The 27,567-nt window shown below is 40.6% G+C and overlaps 1 protein-coding gene across 2 annotated transcripts in view; it reads right to left on the bottom strand.

The window, feature by feature from the left end:
- Positions 1-1,249: 1,249 nt before the first annotated feature.
- vti1a (vesicle transport through interaction with t-SNAREs 1A) overlaps positions 1,250-27,567 on the bottom strand; it is a 106,105-nt gene continuing 79,787 nt past the window's right edge. Inside the window, exon 8 of one of the 2 annotated variants that reach the window (XM_026351265.1) lies at positions 1,250-1,422. In XM_026351265.1, coding sequence (XP_026207050.1) covers positions 1,329-1,422 — 94 coding nt within the window. In that variant the 3' untranslated portion in view covers positions 1,250-1,328. The remainder of the gene's footprint in view (positions 1,423-27,567) is intronic. The other variant, XM_026351266.1, reaches the window with a different exon arrangement.

Here is a 27,567-nt window from a genome sequence, read left to right on the forward strand (position 1 = left end):
AATATACAGTTCTAGCACAGACAATTACACTGAGAATGCATTTATAAATAAATAATAACAGAATCACTTGTATTGAGAGAAAAACACTATACATGATGTAGATTTCAATGTTAACACAAACAGTATGTATGATACCTATAATATTTCACGATGATGATGATGAAAAGTCCATTGAGTATGAGCTGTGGGAATCTATATTTTGGGAGTTGTATGGGAATTGTGCTAAATGTAGAGATTAAAGCTGGTTATGTGTAGAAGAAATCTTTCTGTGTATTGTATTGCAAGGTTGGGGCTTGTTTCCTTTTGTATTAAAGACATATTAAAAGAGCAGATTTTATTTTACCCTTTTCCAACCGCTTTTTAAATGTTCACACAGAATATCTGTTCCTGAATGCAATCATTCAAAGCTGAAAAACCTCCATTACTTCTTAACAAAAAAGAAAACTTTCACCTTGATTGACTGAACTGGCCTCAACCTTTTTTTTTTTTTTTTGCATGCATCCTATTTTCAAGGCAGCACCGCTCATCTATTTTAGGATCTGTGGAGCTTTTTAAAGAAGGAGTGTGAAGGCACTGTCCTCTGTGCTGCGTTAGCGCTACATGAAGAACAGTTGAATCATTTAGATATAGAAACTCATACTACAGTATGTGTCTACTGTTGGTGTTAATAACAACGATTGCGATTCCTCCCGAGTCCAATTGCTGTCATCATGCTCTGGGGTGAACATCCACACATGTGCACAACACTCTTATTCTTGACCCGCCTCCATCTCAGCAAATAAAAAAACTACACATGTGAATCTGCTTTGAGTTACCAAAAAATCCCCTGGCCTTGTTCATGTGAGAACAGGATGGGCTGCAAAACACACCGAGGGTGATACCATGTAAAACAGTAACTATCATAAAAACATCTCCCCTTAGTCTGGCTGTGGAGATATAAGAGAGAGCCTGACAGAGAAAGGACAAAGTTGAGGAGGAGGAAAAAAAAAACAGAAAGTAGAAAAAAGGAAAGTGGAGAAAAAAAAGGTAGAGAAAGAAAGAAAGAGAGCAGCAAACAGCAAACAGGAAAAGAGAAAGAGATGGAAAAAAGCTCCCTGTCAGGCTTTGGAAACAGTGATTCATGGGGACCATTTGTCCTAATTACAGCAGAACAACGCTTTTGTCGCTATTAATCTCCTGTGTGTGTGTGTGTGTGTGTGTGTGTGTGTGTGTGTGTGTGTGTGTGTGTGTGTGTGTGTGTTTGTATTTGTGTTGGGGGGTGGGTGGAGGGACAAGTGTGTGTCTCTGTGTGTGTGTGTGTCTCTGTGTGTGTGTGTGTAGAGTGGAGATCAGTGGCCTCGCAGATTGAAATAGATGGCCAGGATGATGGTGAGAAGAATGATCGCTCCGAGGATGAAGACCAGGATACGATTCTGGATGATCCTGCGGACAGAGACAGAAAGAGACCAGAAGGGGTTTACAAAAGCCACGTTATGTCTACAGAAAAACCTGTAAAACAGTCACATCTTTATGTGCAAACTAAATGACCAGCCATCAACTGGAGGCTTATCGTGTTTAATAGCTACCATGAGGTCTACGTACATGGTATTTACTAGTATACAATCACTGGCATGGGAGTCTACAACACATACACACGTTTGTGCAAAGCTCCATTCTAACATGTCTCACAAATTATTTCATTACATGCAAACAGACTCGGAGCCACTAAAAATGTCATACTGACAAGTGCACACGAATGAACATACAGAACAGAGCTAAACACTTACAAACAAGCATGACACAAACATATGCACACACAGCAGACAGGCTCTAAAACTTTATTTGCACAATAAAGTCGAAAAAGTGGCTCAGTAGTTTCCTGAAGGTAATAAAATCACTGAATTACTGATGGAATTTGCCATAAAACGACTCACTCTTTTGCACATTTAAATTTTCCCACTGTGAGCTAAGTAAACTTGACAAGAAGGGCGCTTTGAACCAAAAAAAACACAAAGCTGGGAAAGGAGGGCTGGAGAGAGGGTGAGCGGAGCAGTTACAGACCATCAGGAGTGAGAGCATTTCATGTGTGTGTCTGCAAAATTGTCCAGTCTGCGTCCTCACCCGTGCACCCTACCCTGACAAACACACACACAAATGCCCGTACCCTCCGCTGCTCCTGACAAATGAGAGAATTATCACATTTGCTGACATGTGGAGAGGTGGAGGAGAGGCCGAGGAGGGGGGCACTGTCCACTTCTCTAAGCAGGAGATGAATAGCCCATGCTGTGGTCATTTATCACTGGGGAGGGGGACTGGCTGGATGCTCAGTCACCCCACTACCTGCTAAAGCCCAAGTCTGAGCCCAACACGCCAGTCCACTCGCTCTAACCTACAGTAGCCTCAACTAGCCGCTTAGTTTTAAGCCTGCAGTTGCACAAGAAAGGATGACAGCAACATAACACAGCACAGCGCTATGTATCACACGAGCGCTTTTATGCTTGCGTCTTTGTATTTTCTTTGTGTCTTTTTTTGTCTACTCTTCAAGGGCTCTCTAGCCACATACGAAACAAACATATATTTACAGCCACTGTTGCATATCAGTTGCAATACCTTCTAAAAACGAAAACCAATCACTTGTAAAAAAAAAACTCTAACTTCTTTTCACGAACAAGACACTTCGCCTTTCCCCTCACATACTGTAAACCTCTCACTGGATAACACCCAGGAGCTCATTAGAGGTAGTGTTTCTAAGTATCACTGCTTCATAAATAGACACACTTTACCCTTGAATAAATGCATACATTATCATAACGGTGTCATGCGGTATATAGCAAACCGTGTCCTGTACAGGACAAGTAACAGTTATAGAATATGTTTATATGCTGCTGCTGCTGCTGTCTTAAGCCATGCTGAGCAGGACGATGGACAGGAAGTTTGTTTTGCGGGTTTCTTTTTAGAGGACAACACAATAACAACAAAACAGTAATACAAATAGAATACAGACCACTGCATATGTTATATGCTTACATGAGTTGAAGCAGTGTTAGCAGTTCTATGACAGACTAGTTTGATCCTGGTGTTTGGATGAGGCTGGATTGGCTGAAACCAGCCTGGGAGGAGATCCCACTGAAACACTAATCAGAGCATGCTCAGCAAAGCTACGTCTCCCCCTATTAATTGACATTCATTATTTAAAATGATTATTTATCTCAGGCAAATACCCAGTGGAGGGGCTTGTGTGTATGCGCGCGTGTGTGTGTGTGTGTGTGTGTGTTGGGAGAAAGCAGCTCACTTTCAATTTTTCAGCTGGAGAAAGGGGTGGTGGTGTGTTTGGATGTGTGTTGATGGGGGATGGGGGTGGAGGGGTAATAACTAGAGGCCTGGAGGTATAAAAATGAACAGGAAGTTAGTTTTAGCCTTGTGGATGAGGAGCCAGAGTGCTGAGGTATGGTAGGGGGGGTCAGTTCTTTAAAAACTGCATTCATTAATAGAGTCTGATTTGGGTGCAAACAACGCCGAATAACTTCAAACACTTAAATGTTCAAAGCAGTAAGGAATATGACAGTGCTGTGATTTAAGAACGTCTTCTCAGGGGACACATATTTAAAAGAAGAGAAAAAAAAATGTATTTTGACCTAAATGGATTCTCTGTACTTCAATCCAACAAAACATGTCTTGAAGTGTGATGTAAATCTTATTTGTGGCGACTCGAACATTTAAACAGAACTTTGATACAAATTTAGCACTGCCCAGTGAAAAACTTCATGCTGCTGAGAACTCATTTCTGCAAAATACATGAAGTTTAAATTCAGTCTTGCCCCGGCTCCATCTGTAAGTACATCTTTCACTTCACCAGCGGAGCGATTTCATTTACTGTAAGCCACAAGTAGGGATAAACTTCTAATGCTCACAATAATTCAAGTAAAACTACAAGATCTTATGAAGTTTACGAACCAAGGGTCACCTTTGACCAGAGGACCTGTAGTCAGACAAACTGCAAGGAGTTAGTAAAGCAGGGTAAAGTCATAATTCACTTGAGCAGTGTTAAGATCCACAATCCGTGTCTGTGACACTGTAAAGAGCCGCAGACTTTCCCACTGACAGCATGAGCAGTGGGGATATTAATGTCATCACTTTCCTTTAACCACCACGGAGGTGAGAAGGCTGGAAAGTCAGCGCTTATATTATATTATAGCCAGGGTGGGAAATTCTTCTTCTCTTATTAGAGTCACAATCACGTAAAGTGACACAAATCAATACTTTGTGTAACAAAAGTTATTTCAGCTCACGTTTTATTCAAGATTTACATCTGGTCTCTCAAAACAATTCATGTCTATAAAAAGGAAACAATCCCACAGGACAGATCATTTTCACAACCCTCTATACGCTGTCGCTGCCTCCAGTCACTTATAGATTTAATACACAGATTTATCTACATCTAGCAAAGCGCTTTGCTAAGAGCTCACACTGAGATTGTAGAGTCACTTTACTCTGTTTAAGTTCCTCAGGCAACAGAGGCGCCATTGCACAAATGTAGAACACCTGCCCCTATCCCAAAACTAAAAAAAGAAAGGAAAAAAAAAATCCCCAAAATTGGGAGGTAGGAGAGTGAAGAACATGGTTTTCCTCGGCCGTATGGTTGATCCTGTCCTGACACGTGGCCAGACAGAACAGAACTTATCAAACCGGATCCATCCTCCAGCTTTGACACTTGACATAGAGGTGGGGAGTGAGAGGAGTGTGTGTGTGTGTGTGTGTGTGTGTGTGTGTGTGTGTGGAGGGAAGGGTGTGAGGATATGTGAGTGATGCACACAGCACACGTACAAGGGTGCAAACGTACATGCTGACCCACATATACACAATCCTACACACACTGAGTTTGAGAAGGCTTACCTTTACCCCGTTTCCTACTATGATACTATGATCCTCAAGTATTTTCTGTGTGTGTGCCCCCCTCACTGCTACTCCCTCCCAACTACTGGAAAAATCCTCTAACATTAAGACAGAACGGCAGTAACTGTAACTGAAATGCCAACCAATAACAGCATATAATAACAGCATACAATACTGGCCATTCTATTGGCTCCTGATGTTCCTTCATCGCAGGCAGCCAGTCAGCTAACACCTTACTAGACGGAAATACACTGATATACAGCAGAGAGACAGACAGAGAGAGAGAGAGTCAAAATGATGAGTGCAAAGGAGAGCAAAAACATAAAGCAGGCAGGAAGGACAGAAATGGACAATAAAGAAGCTGAGAGTGAAAAAGAGAGAGAGAAAGAGAGTGGAGAGGAAAAAAGAGAGGTGGAGAAACAGAAGGAGAGTGAGGAAAGAAAGACAGAGAGAGGACGAGAGAGAGAGAGAAGTCCGTTTACCCATGGAGGCAGAGCTGGAGGAGAGGCTCCTCGGAGACAGATGAAAATAATGAGGACTTTTCTGTCAGGAAAGATTTACAAAATCGTACCAGTGTTATTAAAATTTAAAATCTCCTTTTTTTTTCTTTTTCTCCCTTCTTACCCTCTTCCTCCCTCCCTCTCTTCCTTTCCCTGTTTTTTTTTTTTTGCCTCCTCTTCCAGCAGCACAGCCTTATTACCAGCTCTAATGAGCACCGGGATACACCTCAGCTGTGTGTATGTGTGTGTATGTGTGTATAAGGGTGTCTGTTGGGGTCCAGGCCCCTAGTGCCAACTCTATCAGCATCAGATCTCCCAGTCCCTTCGATGACACACACACGTGTGTGTGTGTGTGTGTGTGTGGCCACACAAAAGGCATGAGGGTGGGCAAACACAGATGCACACTGACACGTGTGCACAGACTCACGCAGCTTTTGATGGCTTTCAGAGGTGGCTGGACACGCGCACACACACAAACACACACACACACACACACACATTGTATACACACCTATCAGTCAGACAGATAACACCCCCTACCAAAACAAAAACAGTCTCAGTCAGGCAGACATAAGAAGATAGGCCCAAACCACCTAAACACACACACACATAAACACACACACTGTCTCCACTAAGAACAAACTTAGCTGCAGAGTTGCATCTCTCAGGCCCTCCCCTATCCCTCCTTTTTCCACTAGTAGACCAATAAAATAAAAATCAATGGCTGTCTGAGCCATTCTGGCTCTCCTCCCTCCAAACCCTGGGAATATATGGGAGAGGAGGAGGGCAGAGTGGAAAGGGGGAAGAAGGGAGAGGGGAGGGAAGGATCAATGTGTTCACAAATGGTTTGAGTGATGGACATAGAGGTGGAATGCTGGTGGGGGTAAGTCCTAACTAATGCATTGACTTGTTATCACAAACTAATACAAATAAATGTTTCATTGTGGAAGCACATACACACACCGGTATTTGTCTGGGCTCACACACACACACACACACACACACACACACACACACACACACACACACTCACACACCTGCAACAAATCACACGTGTGTTATATGTGTGACAAATAAAAAGGTGGAGATGGGTCATAGAACAAAACATAGCTCAGGAAGATTCAGAACAATCAGATGAGGCTCACGTGTCTCTACAGAGGTGATGACTTTTCCTGTTTGCTGAAGAGATGCGAGTCCACCATGTAAGTTCTACCTATTGTCCCCAAGGGGGTGTTCAACATAAATTATTTTCATTTTTAAACACACACAGCACAACAAAGCTGGAGTAGGTCTTAAATTGCAAGGTGTTTACTGTAATTATTTAAAGATGCCCCAACATCACATAATTCCCTAAGGAAAAACTATATTTAAGAACGTCCCACACCTTAACACTCACACGCTCACATACTGTAAAGATGCAGACGATAAAGAGATAGATAAATAACCACTAATATTAAATAGGATGTTCTTTATTTCACTTTAAGACAGTCTGATCTAAATGTAAAGAAAAAAGGTTGACTCCGAAATTTGACTGATTAATGTTTTAAAATACAGTCAGTAACCACTGGAATTCGTAGTTAATGATATTTTTAGATGCTGTTGAAGTGTTTTTTTTATTATCATTGCTTTTGTATTGTATTGTGTATTATCTTATTATTATTATTTCATTAAAACAATATTACATATAGAAAAGCAGCAAATTTTGATATTTAAGAACTTTGATCAACTGTGTGTTTGAGAATTTTAAAACCATTTATTGATTAAAACCTTAAATAATATACAAACCTACATTTTCTATCAGTTGTTAAAAAAACATGAATTAGGGCTTTAAACATGTTATTTAAAAATGAGGACACTCAAATTCAATCTGTATTGTGACATATGAAGCACATTGGTCAAATTTTATTGTTATTATAATTACAAATCTAATTTCTAATCAGAGTTTTCATTTCTTTAATCTAACACGCTTATTATTGTTATGTTTGTGCTGAATTACTGATTCCTAAAAGGGTTTCTTTTTTGGCCTGTATTGACAAAAAAGATTTTTTTTTTTTTACGACTGGAAACACTGACATAAAAAATGGACAGTTTGGAGGATTCTCTCTCTCTCTTTCCCTCTCACACTTTACTCCCTCTATTTCTACCAACTTGATGCAGGAGAAGAGAACAGCACCAGGGCTCTACAAGTTCATCCATTTTTTATTTGCCGGCTAATAACCCTAGCCAGCAGCACCCTCGACCGAGATCCAGTTCTCTCCCGGAAAAGTGTTGCGTGGAGGAAGGAAGGGAGCGCAGAGGAAGACTGAGAGGAGGAGAGAGAAGTGATGGAGAGAGGGAGGTAGAAAAAAGGAGGAATTTCAGCGTGGGAGGAGAGTGTGTAAGAGATGACAAGATGAAAAGAAGGATAGAGAGAGAAAAGTAGATGGAGAGGGAAATGGAAAGGAGAGGGGTGTATGGAGGAGAGAGAAAGAGTGAATACATTGCAACTGAGTGTGGAATATTTAAGAACTTTTTTTGCCGGCAGCAATTTCAGGTAGCTGGTGCTGCTTCTCCTCATCCTGGTGTGATGTACAGGTGGCTTTTTGTGCTCCATACATACACAGATTATTCCCCTGTCTGGTTACCTGCCTGAACCCTCGCCCTCCTCTGTATTCCCTCTCTATCTCTACCCTCCTCCATGTCCTCATTTTGTCCCCTTCCTCATAGCCATTTCATTCGGTTGCTTATTTCTCGCTCATCTTTTTCTTCTTTTTCTTAACTATTGCTTCTGCTCATCTCTTGCTGGAGGGCTGTGGTGATATAAAGCGTGTTTTTTCATATGTTTGCTGTATGTGCTCGTCACCTCACTAATTTCTGGTAGCACGTCAACAGTCAGCGTACACTAATGAGGAGAACTTTATTCACAGCTTCAGTAATCACATCCGTCCCTGTGTACTATTCTGGGTTTCAATATGTACAAGATCACAATGGAAAGGTGAAGGAAATTAGAACATTGGAATATTTGACTAATAAGGAATAATGCTCCTAATAATTAGCTGTCACTGCAGTGCAGTAGCAAAACTGGCAAATGTATCCAGTAAAAAACAAACCTACTGTACTAGAATAGAAATATAGGGTTGTAAATTCAGCGATAATTTCCAAAAGTGTATTGAATAATATCACATTTTAATAGTTATAACAATAGAAGAAAACTATTTGACGTTGCAAAGAGGAAGACCATGAGTATATCTAACTATGGTTGGATGAAATTCCCTTTGCAAGTCTGGTGTTGGTCATTGTCAAGTTTGCCTGTAATGGAAAGGAAATCCACATCCACTCCTTATGTGAATAAAGGCTCAGTGTTTGTTGTTTGGTTTGCTGCCTGCCCACAGTATGTTTGGATTCTAATTATGAAGAAATACATGTTGAACTGACACCTTCTGTATTAATCTACAACATGACTTAAAGATTAGAAAATACGTAGATGCATTATCTCCACGCCACGATAACTGACATTCCTCATTGTTTCTCCTTTCTGCTAAGATTTCCCAAAACACAAAATCCCCTTTGTATACATTCTGCGAGGGCCAGGGGCCAGCTGCAGATCCGATTACTGGCCATGGTGAAAAAGGGCGTAACGTTAGCCAATGGAGCTGCAGGCCTCCAAAACCATGATGTCCATAAATTTTTATTGTTTGTTCAGTATTGAAATCTCATTAAAGCACATAAATCATCTGTACACACTACTACTCAATTTCACAAGGAAAAAAAAAAGAAAACAGAAGTAGTGCTGGGATGCTTATGAAGCACAGGACACTGGAGGCGAAGGTTAATGGCATGGTTAGTGGTACAACAGTACACAAACAGGGAGGGAAAAAAGATTGTTTGCCATTATAATTCTTAAATCATAACTTTTCAAAGTTGTTTTTTTAATATTGTTACTTTTACAGACCAACATATTTTTTCTAGAGTTCATGTCAGGGAAACAGAGTAATACGTCCACAGTCTGACACCAAACACCAACTCTATTGTTGTGAAATTTGACCTAATGTCTTCACGCTTACTGATGAAATGTTTGGACTCACAATATAAAAATAGTCTTAACAGAAAACTTTTTCTTCTCCACAGAGTTTAATAGTAATTTAAAGTTATATTAATTTTTTAAATCAGTGCACTTGGACTGCACTTACCTTATATATGAAAATACGTGAACTTGTCGTGACTACGGGTACTTAAAATTGTTTCTGCTTGCAATGAAACGATTTGTCAGACAAATGCTTTAAACTCCTTGGGTCCGAGAAAAAGGACATCTGTTTAGGATTCCACGACAAAGAACCAAAGTAGGATATTAGTGTTTATGTCTGAGTTTTTTTTATTAAGTACAAGGAAGCTTCTTCGCGTGGTGTTTGTTTGCCATTTTAAACCAACTCTCCAAATATTTGCTTCAAGTCCTGTGTGGTTTTCCTTTTGCATCCTGTGTCTCTAGTTACAGATGATGTTGCGATATTGCCCACCAGCATGCACACAAACATATCTACACAGAGAACATGCAAGTGCACACATACACACACAGACACACACACCCACACAGGTTGACCTTCTTCTTATACAAATGTACAGAGCCTGCACTTGCCAATTCATAACTATGTTTTGCCGGCAAACATTCCTATACATGTAACTTAATAAAAAATAATTCTATATAGTAATATTACTTTGTGTGACAGTCTGTCCACATCATCAGCCTCTCTCAAGTGTGCAGAACGCAAACTAACCAATCTTGGATTTCAAGCTGAGCCACAAGTAAGCAAGAGAAAAAGACATTTCTTGAACTTGACCTTGTGACCATCACAACACTTTTGCTCTTTGCTCTGTCCTGCAGATATGAAAGGAGTAGCCAAGGTTCACAGTGTCAGACCATACATGCTTGTGTGTAAAATATTGTGTGAGACCAATTTTGCACATATGTGTATGTGCAACAAGGGGGTGTTGAGTAAATGTGTGAAAACTGCAGGAGCGCGTCTGGCAAACTGGTGAGAAATAACACATAACATTTAAGGATAATGTGAAGCATCAGATCACCTTGTTTGGACATGCAGGTGCAGATTATTCAATTTAGTATGTAAGCAGAGCAGAAAGGAGGAGAAAGAGAGCAAGAGACTAGGAGAAAGAGTGAATGTAGGGTTATAATGTCATCCCACAACCCCCCATTTGACACTACAAGGGAGGCTTTAGTCAGTCTAAATAATCCATGCTGCTCCATTAAATTTGCAGACTAGCTTTCCTAGTCCCTGTGTCTAAGCTGAGAGAGTCTGAGAGAGACACAGAGGGAAAGGATTGAGCTGAAAGATTTGTGGTTTTCATGGAAGGAATCCCCAGTTAAACCGTGTTACAGCCAGAATTGAATGTTCAGAATGGAGAAAAAGCATGCTTTATGAAGAAGGACAAATAGAAAAGAGAAAAAGAGAACGTGCAAGGATCCACACCCAGCCCTTTGACTGACACTGATTGCCTGCCTGACCATCAAACTCCCCCTTTTCTCCAAACTCTAAAAAATAGCCACTTGTGGTGTGTGGGGGAGGCCACCAGTGTGACGGAGATTGTTTCAGTAGCAGCTTTATTGACTTGTTGCTCTAACTACATTTGCTTAGAGCTCTGGAGGCCCAATCGATAGACTCTGTGCTCTGAAGCCCTTCTAATCAGGGCCTGTTGCCATGCAGGGTCAGCTTTCTGCAAAAACTCTGAAAAAGAAAAAAAAATGAAGGCTATATGAAGAGTAAAGAAAATTGAAAAAGATAGGGAGCAACAGAAAGAGAAGAAGGATAACTTTGAGGGCTAATAATGACAGCCTGAGCTAATCTAGTAAGATTTTTTTTTCTTCCTTCCACCGCTGGAGGTAAACTGGTGTGGCATTTTCGCTCTCTTTCTCAGCAGCAGTGTGGGCGTGAGGCACCGTGAGAGATGCAGATTACTGCTTTACCTCTGCTTTCCTGTGCTCCACGGTTCAAAAGTCAAGGGGCATCTGGGCTGCTCTGGGACTTTTGAAAATGCAAGAGCCAATCCATATTTGCAGAACCCAGTTGTGAGATCTCAAGAGGATCCATAGTTCATGACATAGATATAGAAGGAGGCGGTTCATCTGATGCATGGTAACATGATTATTCAGAGGGGAATATAAAGGTAGGCCTTTCTGGAAAATAGTGTCAAATTTGCTTAATGGCACAATAATAAGCTCAGTGTTGCAGACTCTGTTTGCATGGCTGATAAACTTAACAATATATACATGTGCACATGTGGACAGCAATATATTTTTTATTTGTGGTCAAGCTGATCTACATGGTCACAACAGTCCTGATGCTGAGCCTGAGGTGGGCATCAAGTCCCTCTAATAATCTCCAGCTGTGGCCTTCTGTACGTTCTGCACATCACAAGACCACTATGGAATGCAATGGCAAATTCATGGGAGAACTGTCCATCAAATATTAATGATCTAGTTGAGAGAAGTGGGTTTTCTCACTGTTTTTTCCCCCTGGTATCGATGGTCATTGCCGCTCTATAGACCTCCCATAAGAAAAGAGCCAAAGAGGAAAGGGGAGGGTAGAAAGAGAAGAAAGGGCAAAGGGGGTAAGGAAAAGGTTTTAAGGGTGTATGGGTGTTTTCTTTTGAGTGGCCTGGTTACCTTCAGTGCAAGCTGAGTCTTGATACACAGGTCCCAGGGTGAAAACAAAAACTTGTACACTGTTTGTGTCATTGTTTTTTCTCTTTCTCAACATTTCTTTCTGTTGTGTTGTCAGCTGGTGAAGTGGGATTCTTGTGCCAAGTGACATAGTGAAAAGGAAAAGTTGGTCTTCACTGACACTGAGCTCTTAGTTTCTAACTGTACGATTGAAATCATAGGTGATTTGAAAACGGCAATATCTATAAACTGTGCAAAATACTAACTTTATGAGAAGAAAATGAACACAACTTTTCTCTGGGAATAAAAAAGCCCTTGTGGCTAAGGGAGTGGGAGGTCCATTTTAGAGGATGCAAATCAAATAGCAGGAGGATGAACATAAAAAAAAAATAAAACAAAACAAGAGAAACTACAGAACAAAGTCCAAAAGAAATACTTTCATGCAAAGATCCAAACCCTAAACACACTATGACAGAAATACTGAAACTGCTCATCAATGGAGCCCTGTTCTCCGTTTTTGCCACAACCCTCGCAAAACCCCCCTAAAATACCAACACCCACTATCACAGCATGAGTGGAAGTGCAGGGTCAGCAGCGTCCCCTCTGGCCTTGCTGACCAACAGATATTCTAATAATCACCTTCCTTCTGTACTGACAGGCCTGCAACCAGGATCCCTCATCCTCCTTTCGCCCTGCGTCTCCACTTATACTAGGGGCTTTACGAAGCAGCGCTGCTTCGATACATTAAAACTGCTGCCCCATGATCAAACGAGCAAATACCTCCCGGGTCAGCAAAGGGCTACCCCACGTCAGTTAACAATGCAGCATTTAAACATCAGTCGTATGCAAAGCGGCTGGTACACAGGGGAAGAGATGGGCGGCAGGAGAAAGCAGAGAAGCAAGGCCTGGACTGGAGAGATAATGAGCGCAGGAGCACACAGGAGAACATCAGCAGCTATTTAATGCTCCCATGTAAGCTCCTACACATCTTTATGCTGAAAATATAAGATGTGAGGCTCCATCAGCATCATAACTAGAATGAGCTAATGGCTGAGCGCATATTTATCTTGGTCAACTGCAGACTCAGTAATAATGAATAAGATTGCAGTTTACACCAAAACATTTCCACTTGTTGTGAAAATGTTGTGTATCACTCACCAATTCCAACAAACATCAGAAATTAGTTTGCAAGATAATACGTTTTACTTTCATAGAGACTGGAAAAGTTATGACAAAGTAGTCTCTAATTACTTCACGGGGAAAAGAATAATAAACAGATTAGCTGATGATTATTTTTACATACAGGCGCACATTTTTCTATACAATGGAAAGAGGATGTAGGCCCAGACATGGAACATATACTGTAAGCATAGGTCATATTTATGCTGATGTGAAGCAAGAATACAATCCCAGTGAGAGCTGAAGCTCTAGAAAAACATGCATGTATCTTGTTACCTAAAAAAAAGTAACTAAAAATGTGCTTGTTTTAATTTTTGAAAAATGAGAGAATACATTTTTAGTGTGAAGAACCCTTTAATAATGAAACTTAGGGGTGAAGAGGTGAAGAAGAGATTTTTTTTCTGGCTTATCCCTCTCTCCCTGTGCCTACTGCTTGGTTAACCAACTGACCTGCTGTCAAAGGAGCCTTTGTGAGTGCGCTTTGGCAGAAGGCCAATCAGATCCTCCGGCTTGTCTGTCTCAGAGAGGAAAATGGCGCCCCTGGTATGCCATCAGCGGCAGAAATGTGCAGACAGTCTGACTGCAGAGGCAGGCTTGGCTTGCTCGTAGCCCTTCTAAAACTATGCCGGAGGAATTACCTGTTTGGCCCACAGCCAGAGGGACTCGTTCTACAAGGGCCAGTGGTTATTCATCTATTTATTCACTTACACCTCGTGCACACGGGCACTTTCAAATACTCCTTAACATCCACTTTCATAGGTTCTGACAACATTCGCCTTTGAATTACACAGGTACATGGGATTAAAGCTCTTTCGAGGGTTTTAAGTTAGCAACAGCGAGCTGTACAACAAAAAGTTTCCTATTCCAGAGCAAACCTGAATAGCATCATTTACAGAAAGACTACTAGGTTAAATCATATCACTTCTCACTACATTAAAGAAAAGTTTTACTTATTTTATCCACACTCGTATCAATCTTCCAGTGCCTGTCTCACCTTAACAACCCTTCTTGAATACCTGCATTTCGGCAACAAGGAAAATCATAATTATTAATTGTGCATTTTCTTGGCACTTTTGGAATGAGTGGAATTGTTTTAAAAATCAATACATAGAAAAGTTACAAGAACTCAAATTCCTGGTCACCATAAATTCGTTGTGAATGTCCTCTAAATAAAAACAAATGAAGAATTATGCCAGGGGTAGGTTTGAGTGATATTGTGGGAATTCCAATATGCAAAAAGAAATCCAACACTGAAATGAACACAAACACTACACCACAAGAACACAGGTTCTGACATAACCCTGGCTTACACCAAACAGAGATCACAACTTGCTCACTGATCACAACTGCAATCTATGTTCATTTCCACTAACTAAAACCTTCCAGAGACATTTCCAACTCCTCATCAAATGGCGCCACCTGTGACACATCATGCGAGGAAGCGAGCGTTTAGACGCCTGCTTCAGAAACAATCTTCTGACAGTGGGTGATGATGAAACATAGCGGATCCAAAATTAACCTTGCACTCCTCAGAACCTGCTGAACCTGTTTGAGCCTGGAGCATGCCCCTCACCCTCCTCCTGAGAGAAAGAGAGAAGGAAACTAAAGAGAAGGGCCTCAGAAATTAAAGAAAAGAAGGTAGGAAGGGTGGCTGATGTAGGAATGCCAAAATATTTAATATTATTTAGAATTGTAAATTTCACCTAAGCAAACATGTCGTTTACCTGCTGAAGTGTAATGTAAGCACTGCAGTATGTACAAACAAAAAGTCCATCTTTCTTTAAAAAAAAAATTATAAACACACTTAGATGTACACAACTGATCTACAAACCTTGCCTCAAGCACTGACATACTTTACAACCGTATTTCAAATGACACACTCAGCTGATCATAAACCTCCACATGTTTAGACCCAAACAGAAACACCATTCTTGGCAGCGCTCACGTGTGTCTGTGAGCTCGTCGGGTAGGGATAGTCGAGACTTACTCATTTCACACCGAGAGGTGAGCCAGGGAGCAGTAAGAGAATCCAGCCATAAAACATGGGTGGGAGTGGAAAGGGGGGGCAAGGATGACTATAGGCCATGGTATAGTTTGTGTCTAACTGCCATCTCTCCTAGACCCCCTCCCTCCCAGCGTTTCTCACAGTTATCAATTATCATAACCTCTGTCTCTGTGTGGATGTCTGACACTGCACTTGGCTGCTCCCACCTTGACTGGCTTTGTGCCGATGTATACAAACAGGAGGGAATGTAGTTTGATTAGCAAAGGCTGGAAATTAAATATAACTTACAAGTCTCTTGAGCTGCACTGAATAAATATTATCATTTCTCAGATATAAAAATATGTTTTATAACTAATTAACTCTCCTGCCTTGAAACAGAAAGATAATGCAGATCTTTAATGAAGATCATTACTGTCACTTTAAAGTCAACTTTCGTGGGTCAATTAGGCACAGGCCTCTTGACATATTTACTAGGTGGTTTAAACATGGCAGTCTGGATCTCTTCATATTCCTCCTTCAGAAGTCAGGGCCTTTTTGAATTTAACACTATCAGATCTGGAGCATTATCAAAGTCTCAGGTTATCAGGAGGAGTTCCACACCTCAAACAGTACGACTGTCGACAGAAATAACCCTTATTCACATCTTCTCCTTCATTTGGGTTAAGTGCATCAGTTCAAGCAGGCCACCCAAGGAGAGGCAGTTCAACGGAGGGGAAAAGGAGAGTGGGAGCTTGTGAGGGGTAAGGCGTGAGAAGTGAGGCAGATTTTACATAAGAGTTAAAAATTGGGAATAAAGGGAGAAAGTTTTTTATAGCTGGACTAACCTATTAGTGATAGCAATTCCACATGAACAATTTCACAACATACTGTACCTATAAAAGGTAAAATATCTAATTAGGATCAGCAGACTGATCCAGAGGGCACTCAATTGTCAATTGTGTACCAGTGACTGTGCCATTCTGAATCTGAAGCGGATTTCACGGGTTATTCTATTCTCGTCTGCAGGCCACAGTGGTGTGTAAAATGAGAGGGAATGCTATGTTTTGGGAAATCTAATTTGAGGCCTATGTTTGTTTTCCTGGCCTTATTTTGCAACCATGAGGCTGGCTCCAAAGTAGCACAACTCTCTCTTTTCCCCTAGTTTCACAACAACAATGTCCAACACCGACATTCAACAAAAAATCTTATACTCAATTGAGTCAAGGACATTAGTCTCCTCTGCCCTTCTCTGCTCATTGGTCTCTTTCAGTTTTACCACAGAATTAAACAGACAGTTTATTGGAAGGTCACTCACTATGTCACCAGAACATCTGCACACGTACATAGATATAGACATATTTTAAAAAACACAAATACTAGCAGCCATCTTTTGGCAGCTAATTGCAACGTGCTCCCAGTGGGAGGAGAGTGGGGTCCTCGGTCGATAATTAATCCTCGTTTAGAAAAGTAAATGACATTCATTAGCGGGGAATCGAGCCAAGTGCCATTATTTACATGGCAATAATCTGGATCGTGCTGGTGGTGTTCTTTTAATGTTACAGAAATAACTCTGGGACAGGGGACGAGTACAGTTGCTTTCCTTCCTTTTTTCCTTGTCTTAGCACCCAGGAACAATTAGGCCCAGGCGAACAGATGGGGACGCCTCTGAGTGAGAAAGCTCCTCTGAACGACTCTTCATCTCCTTCTTATCTCACTCCCTTATCCACATGCACTCAGGCATGTGCATGCGCACATGCTCACGCTCACGCTCACACACACACACACACACACACACACTTCAGAAACATACACACAAGAGAGCATACCAAGTACTGTGAATACTGAGCTAACTTTTAACATTAACTGTCAGAAGATGAGCCCCTTACAAAAGGCAACAACAGAACTGTGGGCACATTGAACACAAAGAACTGAAATAATAAAACACAAAAGCTGGCCTTACTGCAGATATTCCTAGAGGAAAGGACACTGGCTTTCAATATTGATCAAAATCACAGTTCTATGGCAAATGTCAGCTCCTTTCTACCGAGATATCAGTTTTTCTGTGTATTATTTATGATGAAGTGTATATTTTGCAATTCTCATTTTTTGTTTAGTACTACAGGTTTACACACAATGCAACAAAGCACAATTAAAATATACGTATAAGTATATGAATGCTGACACTACTGAAACTGGCACAGTGATCAAAATGTTATATAATGAGCCATTTGTTAGGCAATCCTGAGGTTTTCCACAGTGGTACTAGCCTTTGCACAATGCACTGTTGAATGGAAAGCTATGAATGTAAAGACAACAACACTGTCACAAATATGAATTGCAAAACTTCAACTTATACAGGCTTGTAGTTTTAAAATAAAAGGCCAGAATGAGAGAATGTAGAGAAGAAAACCGACGGTCCACTACTCTACTATGTATGTTATGTAATGTTGCTTATATGTTTTAAATTTAATGCAGTTCAGTTAATTCTTGAGACATTTTTGCTACTTTTCAAAAACACATCTCTCCAAAACAAAAAAATACACTGTGTTATTCACTATAGGTTATTTATGTGTAGATATTACAGTATATTTATAGAGTAAAGTAATTTAGACCCCAGGGAGAGCAGCTGATGCCTAGATTAGTTGTTAACTAATGAGGATCCAAATAAACAAAAAAGCAACCCTAATTTTTCCAACATAATATTTTATTGTAATATAATTTCTGATTATGCACAACACAGAAGGTGATTTGCTTGTTTTTCTTTTTGTCTTCACTTGATTGTTTCCAGAAAAAAAAACTTTTAAATAACATTTTGTTTGATTGGCGAAATTTCTGAAAACTTTGGGTGTCAAATTTAAGTCAGTGTCATTTTACAGCACGTTTTACAACACCCGCTCCTCTTAATCTCTTTTCAGGATCATTATCATGCTGACCTGGATCCTGCTAGGTTTGTCATATGTCCAATATCAGGCAGCAGGTCACAGCTAAGAAAACGAACACACCTGTTATTGTGCAACTTGTTACCCATCTTTGTCCTGCTGACAAAAACAGAATTCAGCATATACATTTCCAGCAATACAGTCACTGTACAACATAGCCTCCGCCTCAATGGACAGTCTTTGCCCTCCTCTGGTCACACTGTTAAGATTAGGTAACATCATCTTGCATTTGCTGACGCCAATGAAACAGCTCTGACCCCTGAAGGGCTTCTTTCCTGCATCATATTCTGTTACGTCTCCCAAACAATGGACCCTGTCAAACTAACAAACACTAAATCTTTCTTCATTTGTCCTTCCTCTAGTTGCTAAATCTAAATCTATCCCTAAACTAATTACATTTTGTAATGTCTTGAGAATGCCTCAAGACATAAGAAAAAAGGCAAGTAGTCATGGTTATTCTGAACTTTTCTGCTCTTCAGTAAGTACTGAATTAGTAAAGGCTGACTGGTGTCCATTCTGTAAAAATAACAGTTAGACAGACTGAAGCCTAGCATGACCTCTTCTGAGCCAAAGGGAAACTTCCCCAAGAAATTCGATAAAATCCAGGGTGCAGACCTCCCTAATTCGTCCGTCCAGCTCACAACACTTCTGCGACCTCTTTTCTTTCAGCCACCCCCCACCATCCCCCAATCGATCTGCTTATCTGCCAAGATCAAAGGCTTGTACCGGCGTTGTACATTTAGCTTCGACTTGGTCCTCCCACATTATGTCTAAATATTAATGATAATAAAGTCTCACACCCATCCCTGTGTCAGGCAATTACAGCCAACATTGATCCTCGGCTCTCTGCTCCAATTAGAACTCACCACTCGTAATGCGTCCTGGCACATCAAAGGATAACAGCCATTGATCCACTCCTGGATCTTAACGTTTACCGTTAGGAGGGTGTGCGTTTGGGGGGTGGTGGTTGGGGAAAGCAATATTCTGACTAGAGAAGATGAGGAGAGAAAGAAAAACAGCCAGTCATGTAAAGGAAGTGCATGGCCTTCACCAAATACTGAAAGTCTTCCATCTTTTAAAATAAGACAACTCTTACAGTGCAAAACAAGGTTTTCAGATGTTTTGGTGTCAGCCCATCAAAGACAAAATGCAGAAGAACTAAAAAGTCTATTTGCAAATTTAAATCAGGAAATAATTCCCACATGGACCGTAAACCAACTCTCACTGCCACAAGTTTCAGTATTATAGCTACATCTGAAGATCAAAGGCTTTACCAAACTTAATAAACAATTAGGGTGATACAATATAAGTCTCAGTGGCAGGCAAGAAAAGAACATGAGTTTTCATGTCACCACCCACATCTGTCGTTTTGCCAACTATCCCCGCAAACAAACCTTTCGGACATCTTTTATATCAAAATGCTGCATACACTAGTGTACCATTCTACGGCCAAACAGAGAGAGAAACAGAATTATCAACAGGGTAAAACTGGACCCAATGAGTCAATAGACAGCGACACGTCACCATTAAACCAGGGACATTCCTTGTACAAATGAAGCTTAACAATCCCACTGTTGACACCATTATTTGACAGGGCTTGTTGTTATGCTCTTTCTCTGCTGGACTGATAGCTCTGATAGCCCTGGCCTCGGGCACGACCTCACAGTCGCCTTTGTCACAGTGCTGGAGGAAGGCTTGTCCATCGCTCTAGGCTACAATGATACTCTTCATGGTATCATAATACACTGAAACATTGTGCAACTGGAATGCAACACAGTGTTTGGATACCTACAATTAACTAACCTTGGCCGGCTTTACTAAGGCTCAGTTGAAATAGGTTGAGGAAAAAGAAATGAAAGACGAGCACAAATTAATCACATCACTATGATGAGGTTCATTCAAAAGTCATGGTGAAGAATCTGTGTTTATTACTACTATTTATAGGAACATGTTAAGAAACAGTTAATAATAATAATAATAATAATAAGTAAGTTAGGATACTTTTAAAATGATCATGTAGTCTCAAACCATTATCATTACAAACCAGATGCTTCATGACAAAATTAAAGTTTCAAAATGCTAAAAGTCAACCCAGCCATGTTCAAGGCCACAGAGAATTTATAATTTTTTCCTATAACTCTGAAAACTCTGAACTCCTTAAGCTTTCTTATGTTATTTGTTTGTGTGCAAGATTTTTCCTCTTTTCTGCCCACTGTGCTCTGGTTGTGGTATCCCTCACTATTACACGCTTTGCTTGGATGTCGCTTTACTTCAGCTCTATACCTTGGCCTCTACCAAACGATGTAATTAAAGATTGGTGAAATAAAAGCAGTGTTTAGAAATGGTTTATGTCAAATCTGTTCTGAAATGCTATACCACAAGGAAACTTTTCAATGGAAAGGGTTTACATTGATTACTTGTTAAATAAAATAGAGCCTTAAATCTAACCAACAGAGTCTCAGTGTGAGCCAGGTCAAAGGATGATGGTTGTGTACAATAGTAAAGCAATGGTAACTGCAGGAAAACATTTGTTGTTGGCTGGGATATCAGCCTTCTCACATGTGTGTGATACTCAGTGATGCAGTCAGGTCAACTGAGGAAAATGGTTGATTGGTGGACTCCACAAACAGGCTTGGAAAGTGACACAAGGATGTAAAGCCAAGACATCAATGTCCTCACAACTTCCCTTTAACACTGAAGCAATCTTAGCTGAGGCGCCATCAGAATATGGGGTGGGGGTTCAAGTTTAAATGATGGCTGACAGGATGCACCCATATACCTGAGCAAACTCTCAGCAAATAAACAAAGCAGCTCAAATTTCAAACATTCTGTGGCCACTATGCTAACAGGTACGAATTTTATAACTTATAACTGTTACGTACGTTGTGTGGAAACACACTGAAAGAGTGAGGTCAGTGGTGAGAATTCATGCCCTCTCAGTGACCTCAGAAACATTTGTAATTTCAGAAAATAATTATCACAAGACCTTTTACGTCTTTATTTGTATATGACTTTTGTAAATTAAATTTCACATTTAACATTTTTAGGAGCATAGGATATAACACTAACAACTAAACCTTTGTTCTGTGGAGGCAACCTGTAAGCACCATATGTGTACATATTATACAACTAACTATTTTGTGATGTATTACACTACACTGGCACTCAGAATGGCAGTAAAATAAATAAATAAATAAAAGAAAGAATGGTTGATTGTTTTAAATCCAAAACTGTAATGCTGACTACAAAAAGGTTTGGCCGCTTAAAAAAATACATTTTATAACTTTGAGAGCTGTTGTATGAGCAAGATTGTTCAAGTTGAGACAAATCACAGTGGGATGATGTTGACCCTTGAGGGATAAACTAAGATCTCTGTCGCCACAGAGACGTGAAGATCGTGGTGTGAGCAGGGAAGACTTCTCTCCAACTGGCAGCAGGCCTGGCCTAGCACCAGGGTGCTCAGCCAACAGTTCCTCTCCTCTGTCCGACCCCCCTCCACCTCTTCCTCCACAGCCTCCTGGATGCCAGTCTGCATGGCAGTTGTGGGCCAAACAAGTCCCAGCCATCAGGCCAAAGGGGCAATGCAACTGTTGCCAGCTGGGCCAGCACTTCACGGCCGAGCACCACTCTCCAAACAAACAGTGCAGTGGGACACAAGCCACGGGCAACATGGAACCTGTCATTACCAGCCGTGCATGGCTGGTTCACTCCCCAAAACCCAAGCCAGGCCAAGGGCTTGAACGTGTACTGCACTTGACTTTAACAAAATATCTCAGCCAGGGTATGCCATAAGAGAATCCATTTCCAGAAATATGCTGGATCATCAGCATATCAAGGTATGTGTGTAGATTTCCCTTTTTCAAATGATTTCTAGCTTGTTACCTACACATTTTAAGCAATAAGAAGGGCTATTTTAAAGAAATGAACGACAAAATGAAGATGTTTATATATGAGTGAAAAACTGTGGAAAGCCACTGCCTGCCAAACAGTCTCTTGGGATTAACTACATACCGTCTAATTATACAACATCTAGAAAACTTCCTATGCTCCCTAAACTAAAATTGGATGCTACGGGCATTGGACCTCAGTGGAGTTTTATCCACTGATCAAGGTTGTACAGGCCTTTGTGGCATAACCCTACTTTGTCCTTACAATTTTGGCTAAAACGTATGATGGTTTGAGGCATTCATCATAAAAAGGGCCTTTTCAACATCACTAAATATGAATCAGTCAAAGGGAGGATCGTTTCGATTGAATGACCAACCACTGCTTTTACTGGAATGTACCACTGAGACAAAAGCATCTAGAGAAAGTCTCAGAGTAATGAACAACAAAACCTGGGTCACAACTTTTTACACAAAGAGAAATTGTGTTTCAGTAGGTTTCGTGCCATAATTCAATTGTCCATCACAGCTGTCATGCTAGTGTCATTGCCAGAGCCTGCTAATCCAAATAACTATGGATTTGTCACATGCAAATTGCAGTCTCTCAGACACCCCTGACATTCTGTTGCATTTTCCTTTTTCAAATAACAATGAAAAGACACATCTCAGGAAAGGTAATGGCCAACCTCAAATGTTAACAGTGCATCTAATTAGTCTTAGAGATGTTTTTATTTTTGAGAAACCAGGACATTTAAACCGCTCCAAAACAATAAAGCTTCAATAACTTCATTAAAACAGATACAGATATAATGAAATGGCATATCTATTCATCCATTTTATTTGATTTGTTAAATGGCAATTATGTAAGTAATGCTGCTGCTATAACATACAAGAATTTTTCATCATAATTTTACATTCCAGGCAGTATATCTGGATCTCTACTGAATATAGTAAGAGAGTGCAAGGCTATGGATAATAAACAGTTGCTGAGATCAAGGTGATGATCTACCATGATGAAACTACTATGATATTGAACCATTCAGGATGAGCCACTTCTTATCCACATTATTATTATTAACTGACAGCACTAAATCTTAAGAGACTTTAAGGTGTTTTACTCTTTTGGATAGTTAGCATGTATTATATAAGCTATTGACTAATGAAACTAAGTGATTCAAGAACAAAAGGAAAAATGTTGCTTTATATTTTGTCATTTGCTTTTTATTGTATTTTTTAATATCTGAGATTATTATATTCTGTCAGAAAAAAATTACACCAATAATTCATGTGACAACAGAAGGAATTCAAAAAAGATTGAGACTGAATTTTTGTTTAACAGTAGACTGCATTGTTAAATTGGATTTGGCAAATAAGATATTTTTAAGGATGTTTTCTTCAGCACTTGTCAAAACCATTGTGGTTTACACATCATGTAATGCCTTTCATAGCAAGCACCACCCAACCAAAGTAAGACATGGGTGGGGTGATGGGGTCTGTCCCTTTGCCTTCTAGGTTCTGCAGGCAAAAGAAAAAATTAAAAATTTAATACAACAAAAAAATCTATTTTTGTATTTAGTATAAAAACATTCAAAAACATTCAAGGTTAGAAGCTTTTTGCTTCGAAAAAGGAACCAATACGCTGTTGTTAAGTATTTTGATGGGAGCTCCTCTTGAGTACTGATGCCTACAAATGCCTTGGCTTTCAACCATTTCACTTCCTTGAAAAAAGGGGTCCTCTTTTCATTGTTTTGCCCATTGTGATAAAGGGGATCTTTTAAGCCATCAACAACATGGGAACAATGTACTGCCTTTGTTTCATTGCACCATCCTGGGGGTCTGTTAGAATGTGATATAGACATACAGAAGCACAATAAATGATTGATGGGTAAGGGAAAATTTTTAAAAAGAAAAAAAAAATCAAAATTCAGCATTTGTAAATATTTCAGGCTCTTGCACCCTACCAAAGAGAGATCTGAAGGGTAACAAAGATGAGAGCAAATAATAAAAAAATAAAACTATACTTAACTATCTATCCTGATCCAAACAAACAACCAAGACAGCTGACTTCTTTGTTGAGACTATCACTGTTTGTCTGATACCAATAAAACAACACACTAGCAGTCACAAATCTTAGGCCCACTTGGACATGCTGTACTATTAGGTCATTAGCCATTTCCACTGTTGAATGCCGCTTTATATTGCACCAAAGTAAACTGTACAAACTAATAATAAAAATAAGATGTGAATGAGAGCTTTATAAAAGGGCAAGAAAGGTACGACAATGGTAGTTTATGGGCACAAAGTAGTTTACCCTGGCAAGGAATGGAGCCAAAGAGCAACTTATCATAGCAAATGCCATGTCCTGGCATGGCTCCAGGTGGACAATCTGAAATGTGCATTAAGGTATAGAGGCTATCGCTGTAGATAAAATATAACAAACATAATGGTAATTCCTGCTTGCTGAAAATACTGGCAACCAGTAATGCAATGGCATTCAATAAAATTCCAGGCAGCTGTTGCATAGTATCCCCAGAAGTAAGCACAATGGCTTGCTGGGAGGGAACAACAGTCACAGAAGACTCAATGTGATAGGTTCTAATTGCTTCAAAATGTCCTGAAGAAGACTCCCTATTATCTATTTAAATCGGCTGATAATGGGAGGCTAGAAGGAGGAGGAGATGGAGAAGGGGGAGGAGGAGTAGGAGGAGAAGGGGGGCGACCTAGGCAGAGGGAGAAAGCTATCCTCTGTGCTGCTGTCGCCTCATTATTTTCCGTCTTGACGGACGCCTGCGCTCTACCCCTGGATAAATGGCCCTGTGCTGAATAAGTTATCGTCAGACACACAAAGGAAAGAGTGCGCTCCACAAACAACACAGCAGTACTGCAAAGCATGATTCTCTTTTTTCCTCTCCTTCTCAGTCCCCCCCCCCCCCCCCAACCTCAAAGCCCTCACCCTTCCCCCTGCTCCCTCTAGACGAAAGGCAGACCCTGCCACAGACTGAGATCTCACCTGTAATTTCTACAGAAGCTCACAGTTGGTGGGGGAAAAACGTAATAGAAATAATAAAATGAAAGGCAGGAAGGATGCAGGCATCCGTGTTTGCTAAAAAGATATATACCAACATTCTCCATTTTGTTTCATCTGTCCTTTTTGTTTGTGCAGCTCCTCACTGAAGACAGGGACCTCCTTTGGACAGCATCTGAAGATGTCTGAGAGGAAGGTTTTTGTTCTTCTGAAGACAGGGCCCACAGCATGTTCTGTGAAAATGGTTAGTTTTATCTGATGTTTATTTTGTTTACTTTTCTGTTGTTTGGACTGTTGGGGTCTGACATATCAAATCAAGATCAACTCAATACGATGCTCCAGTGAGAGAAAAGGATTTCGTATGGTTGCTAAATGGGATATAGGGGTAACAGGAAAATGTCCACACTAAAATGGTTACTGCTATGGTTTGCTCTGTGGTCACCAATCCCTCTCCCTTGCTGTCACTCAAAAGTAGCAATGGAACTTTTGGACAGGAGGGCCTCTTTCCCCTGTGACGGGGAAATCAGAGGGTGCCATGGCCCGACAGGCGCTCGACGGCAGATCAAACAGGGCGGGTACCCTTGGAGTGACACCTGGAGCCACTTCAAGGGATGAGCGTGCCACTGATCTCCAGTCATCTCGTCAGAACGACAGTCTGTCAGGGTTAAAGGAGGGGAAAAAAGAAGCTCTATCAACTGGGATGGTATGAACAAGGTCGAATGAGGAATCACCTCAATGTCATGGCTGGCTGACCCTAGAGCATTTGGAGGAGTGCAGAGTGTAATTTGTTGGAATGAAAGTTCAGCATTGTTTCCCAGTTCAGGAACTAAGTGATAGCTAAATGTGCTCATACAGCAGTTTCACTCAAAATATGCCTGTAGTTTTTGCTTGTTGTGCCTTCACTGCAAATTACATTTACCTTAAAACGATTTAGATAGGATTGAATGGTTACTATTTTCTAAAGTTATCTCCAACTTTGGTATGTTTTACATGACAGTACTGACTGTAGTCCTTAAGAATCTGGAAAAAACGTCTTCACCACTACTTTAAAAATAATTAGAATTCAACAATGTCCTGATCTATCTGATCCATCAAAAACAGAAGCTGATGTGGAGTAGATAATAGAGAGGGGGAGATAGTGAGGGAGAAAAGGGGGGCTCTGGCAGCCTGAGTCAATCCTCAACAGACAAATGCATCCCTTATATAAAACAACAACACGTCTTTGCCCTTGTCAACAACCCTTTCCTCTGCAGCCCAAGCTTGAGTGTGTGTATCTTTTTCCTTTCTGCAGAAAATGTCCCATCAGCACTCTCTAATGGGTGAGGTGGAGGAAGAGAGAAAAAGACAGAGATAAAGCGGGAGGGAGAGCGAGTGAGAGACAGAGGTGGCAGTGGTGCTTGTTTGGCTCAGGAGCACTGAGTAATGAGGCTAAGGCGCACCCTGTCATTGTCCCAGCAGCAGCCTGCAGCCACAGACACACAAGAACATTAAAAAGTATCTCCAATATACAAAAAAGTGAAGATTTTAGGGACACTTATGTGACATTCAAAACAAAAAATAGTTCAATATCAACATAAATTTAATAAAATAACCCGCTGTTGTATACTTTAGGACTCATCAGATCACTAACTCTGGATATAGTTACAAGCATGAGTTGTCGGAGAGTCCTGACATACTCATCATGTCCATTTCTATGGATGTTAAGAACGGAATGGATTACTGATGGGCATGCTGTTCATTGCATGCTACTTTGATGCCTGTGTGGTCAGTAATTGTACAATTGTACTACGGCGAAAGTATGAGCTACCACTATCAACGTGAAATATCTTTCCATAGTAGGCTGACATGTTATGCTTAGTCCACCAATTACATAGACCCATAACATGCAAGTATAGACACATCGGCTGGACTCATCTTGATATGCAGAAAGTTTAACTAGAGGTTGCAGTGGGGGCAGTTAGGATTCATGCTTTGACACTTTGCTCCTTTGCCAGAATAAAAACAGACCGGACATAAAAAGCACAGAATGCTTCCCTGGAGGGGCAGAAAAGGCCAGGGATGGGACTGACCCAGAGGGATGCTGCAATATGGGGGTGGGGTACAAGGGGTTGAGTGGGGTGGTAATGATGCCAGGCTGAACAAATTGAGAAGCAAAGGGAATGCGTTTAAATGTAGTACATGGAGTTATCGTGGCAGCAACATGGAGAGGAGATCAGAGAGAATGAGATCCACTGGGAGTGATCTGCCACTCTCGGGACAGAAAACACGAAGCTCGGCATTGCTACTGTGGTGAGTTCAACTTTAATACAAGGTAAAATAGCATGTAAAATAGGGCAAACATGTCTTACACAATATCAGAGACACTGAGTATATGCCAATATTCTGATGAAACAACAAGTGTTGGATTGTGAATGCATGCTGCATGGTATTGTAGGTACAGTTTATAAATAGGTAGTAGGTACACACGCAGTTTTTTGTTTGCTCTTATTTGAAGCAAATGAATAAAAACACAAAAATGAAAAGGGAAAGTAG

Source organism: Anabas testudineus, chromosome 19 (assembly GCF_900324465.2).
Source record: "Anabas testudineus chromosome 19, fAnaTes1.2, whole genome shotgun sequence".
Lineage (NCBI taxonomy): Eukaryota > Metazoa > Chordata > Actinopteri > Anabantiformes > Anabantidae > Anabas > Anabas testudineus.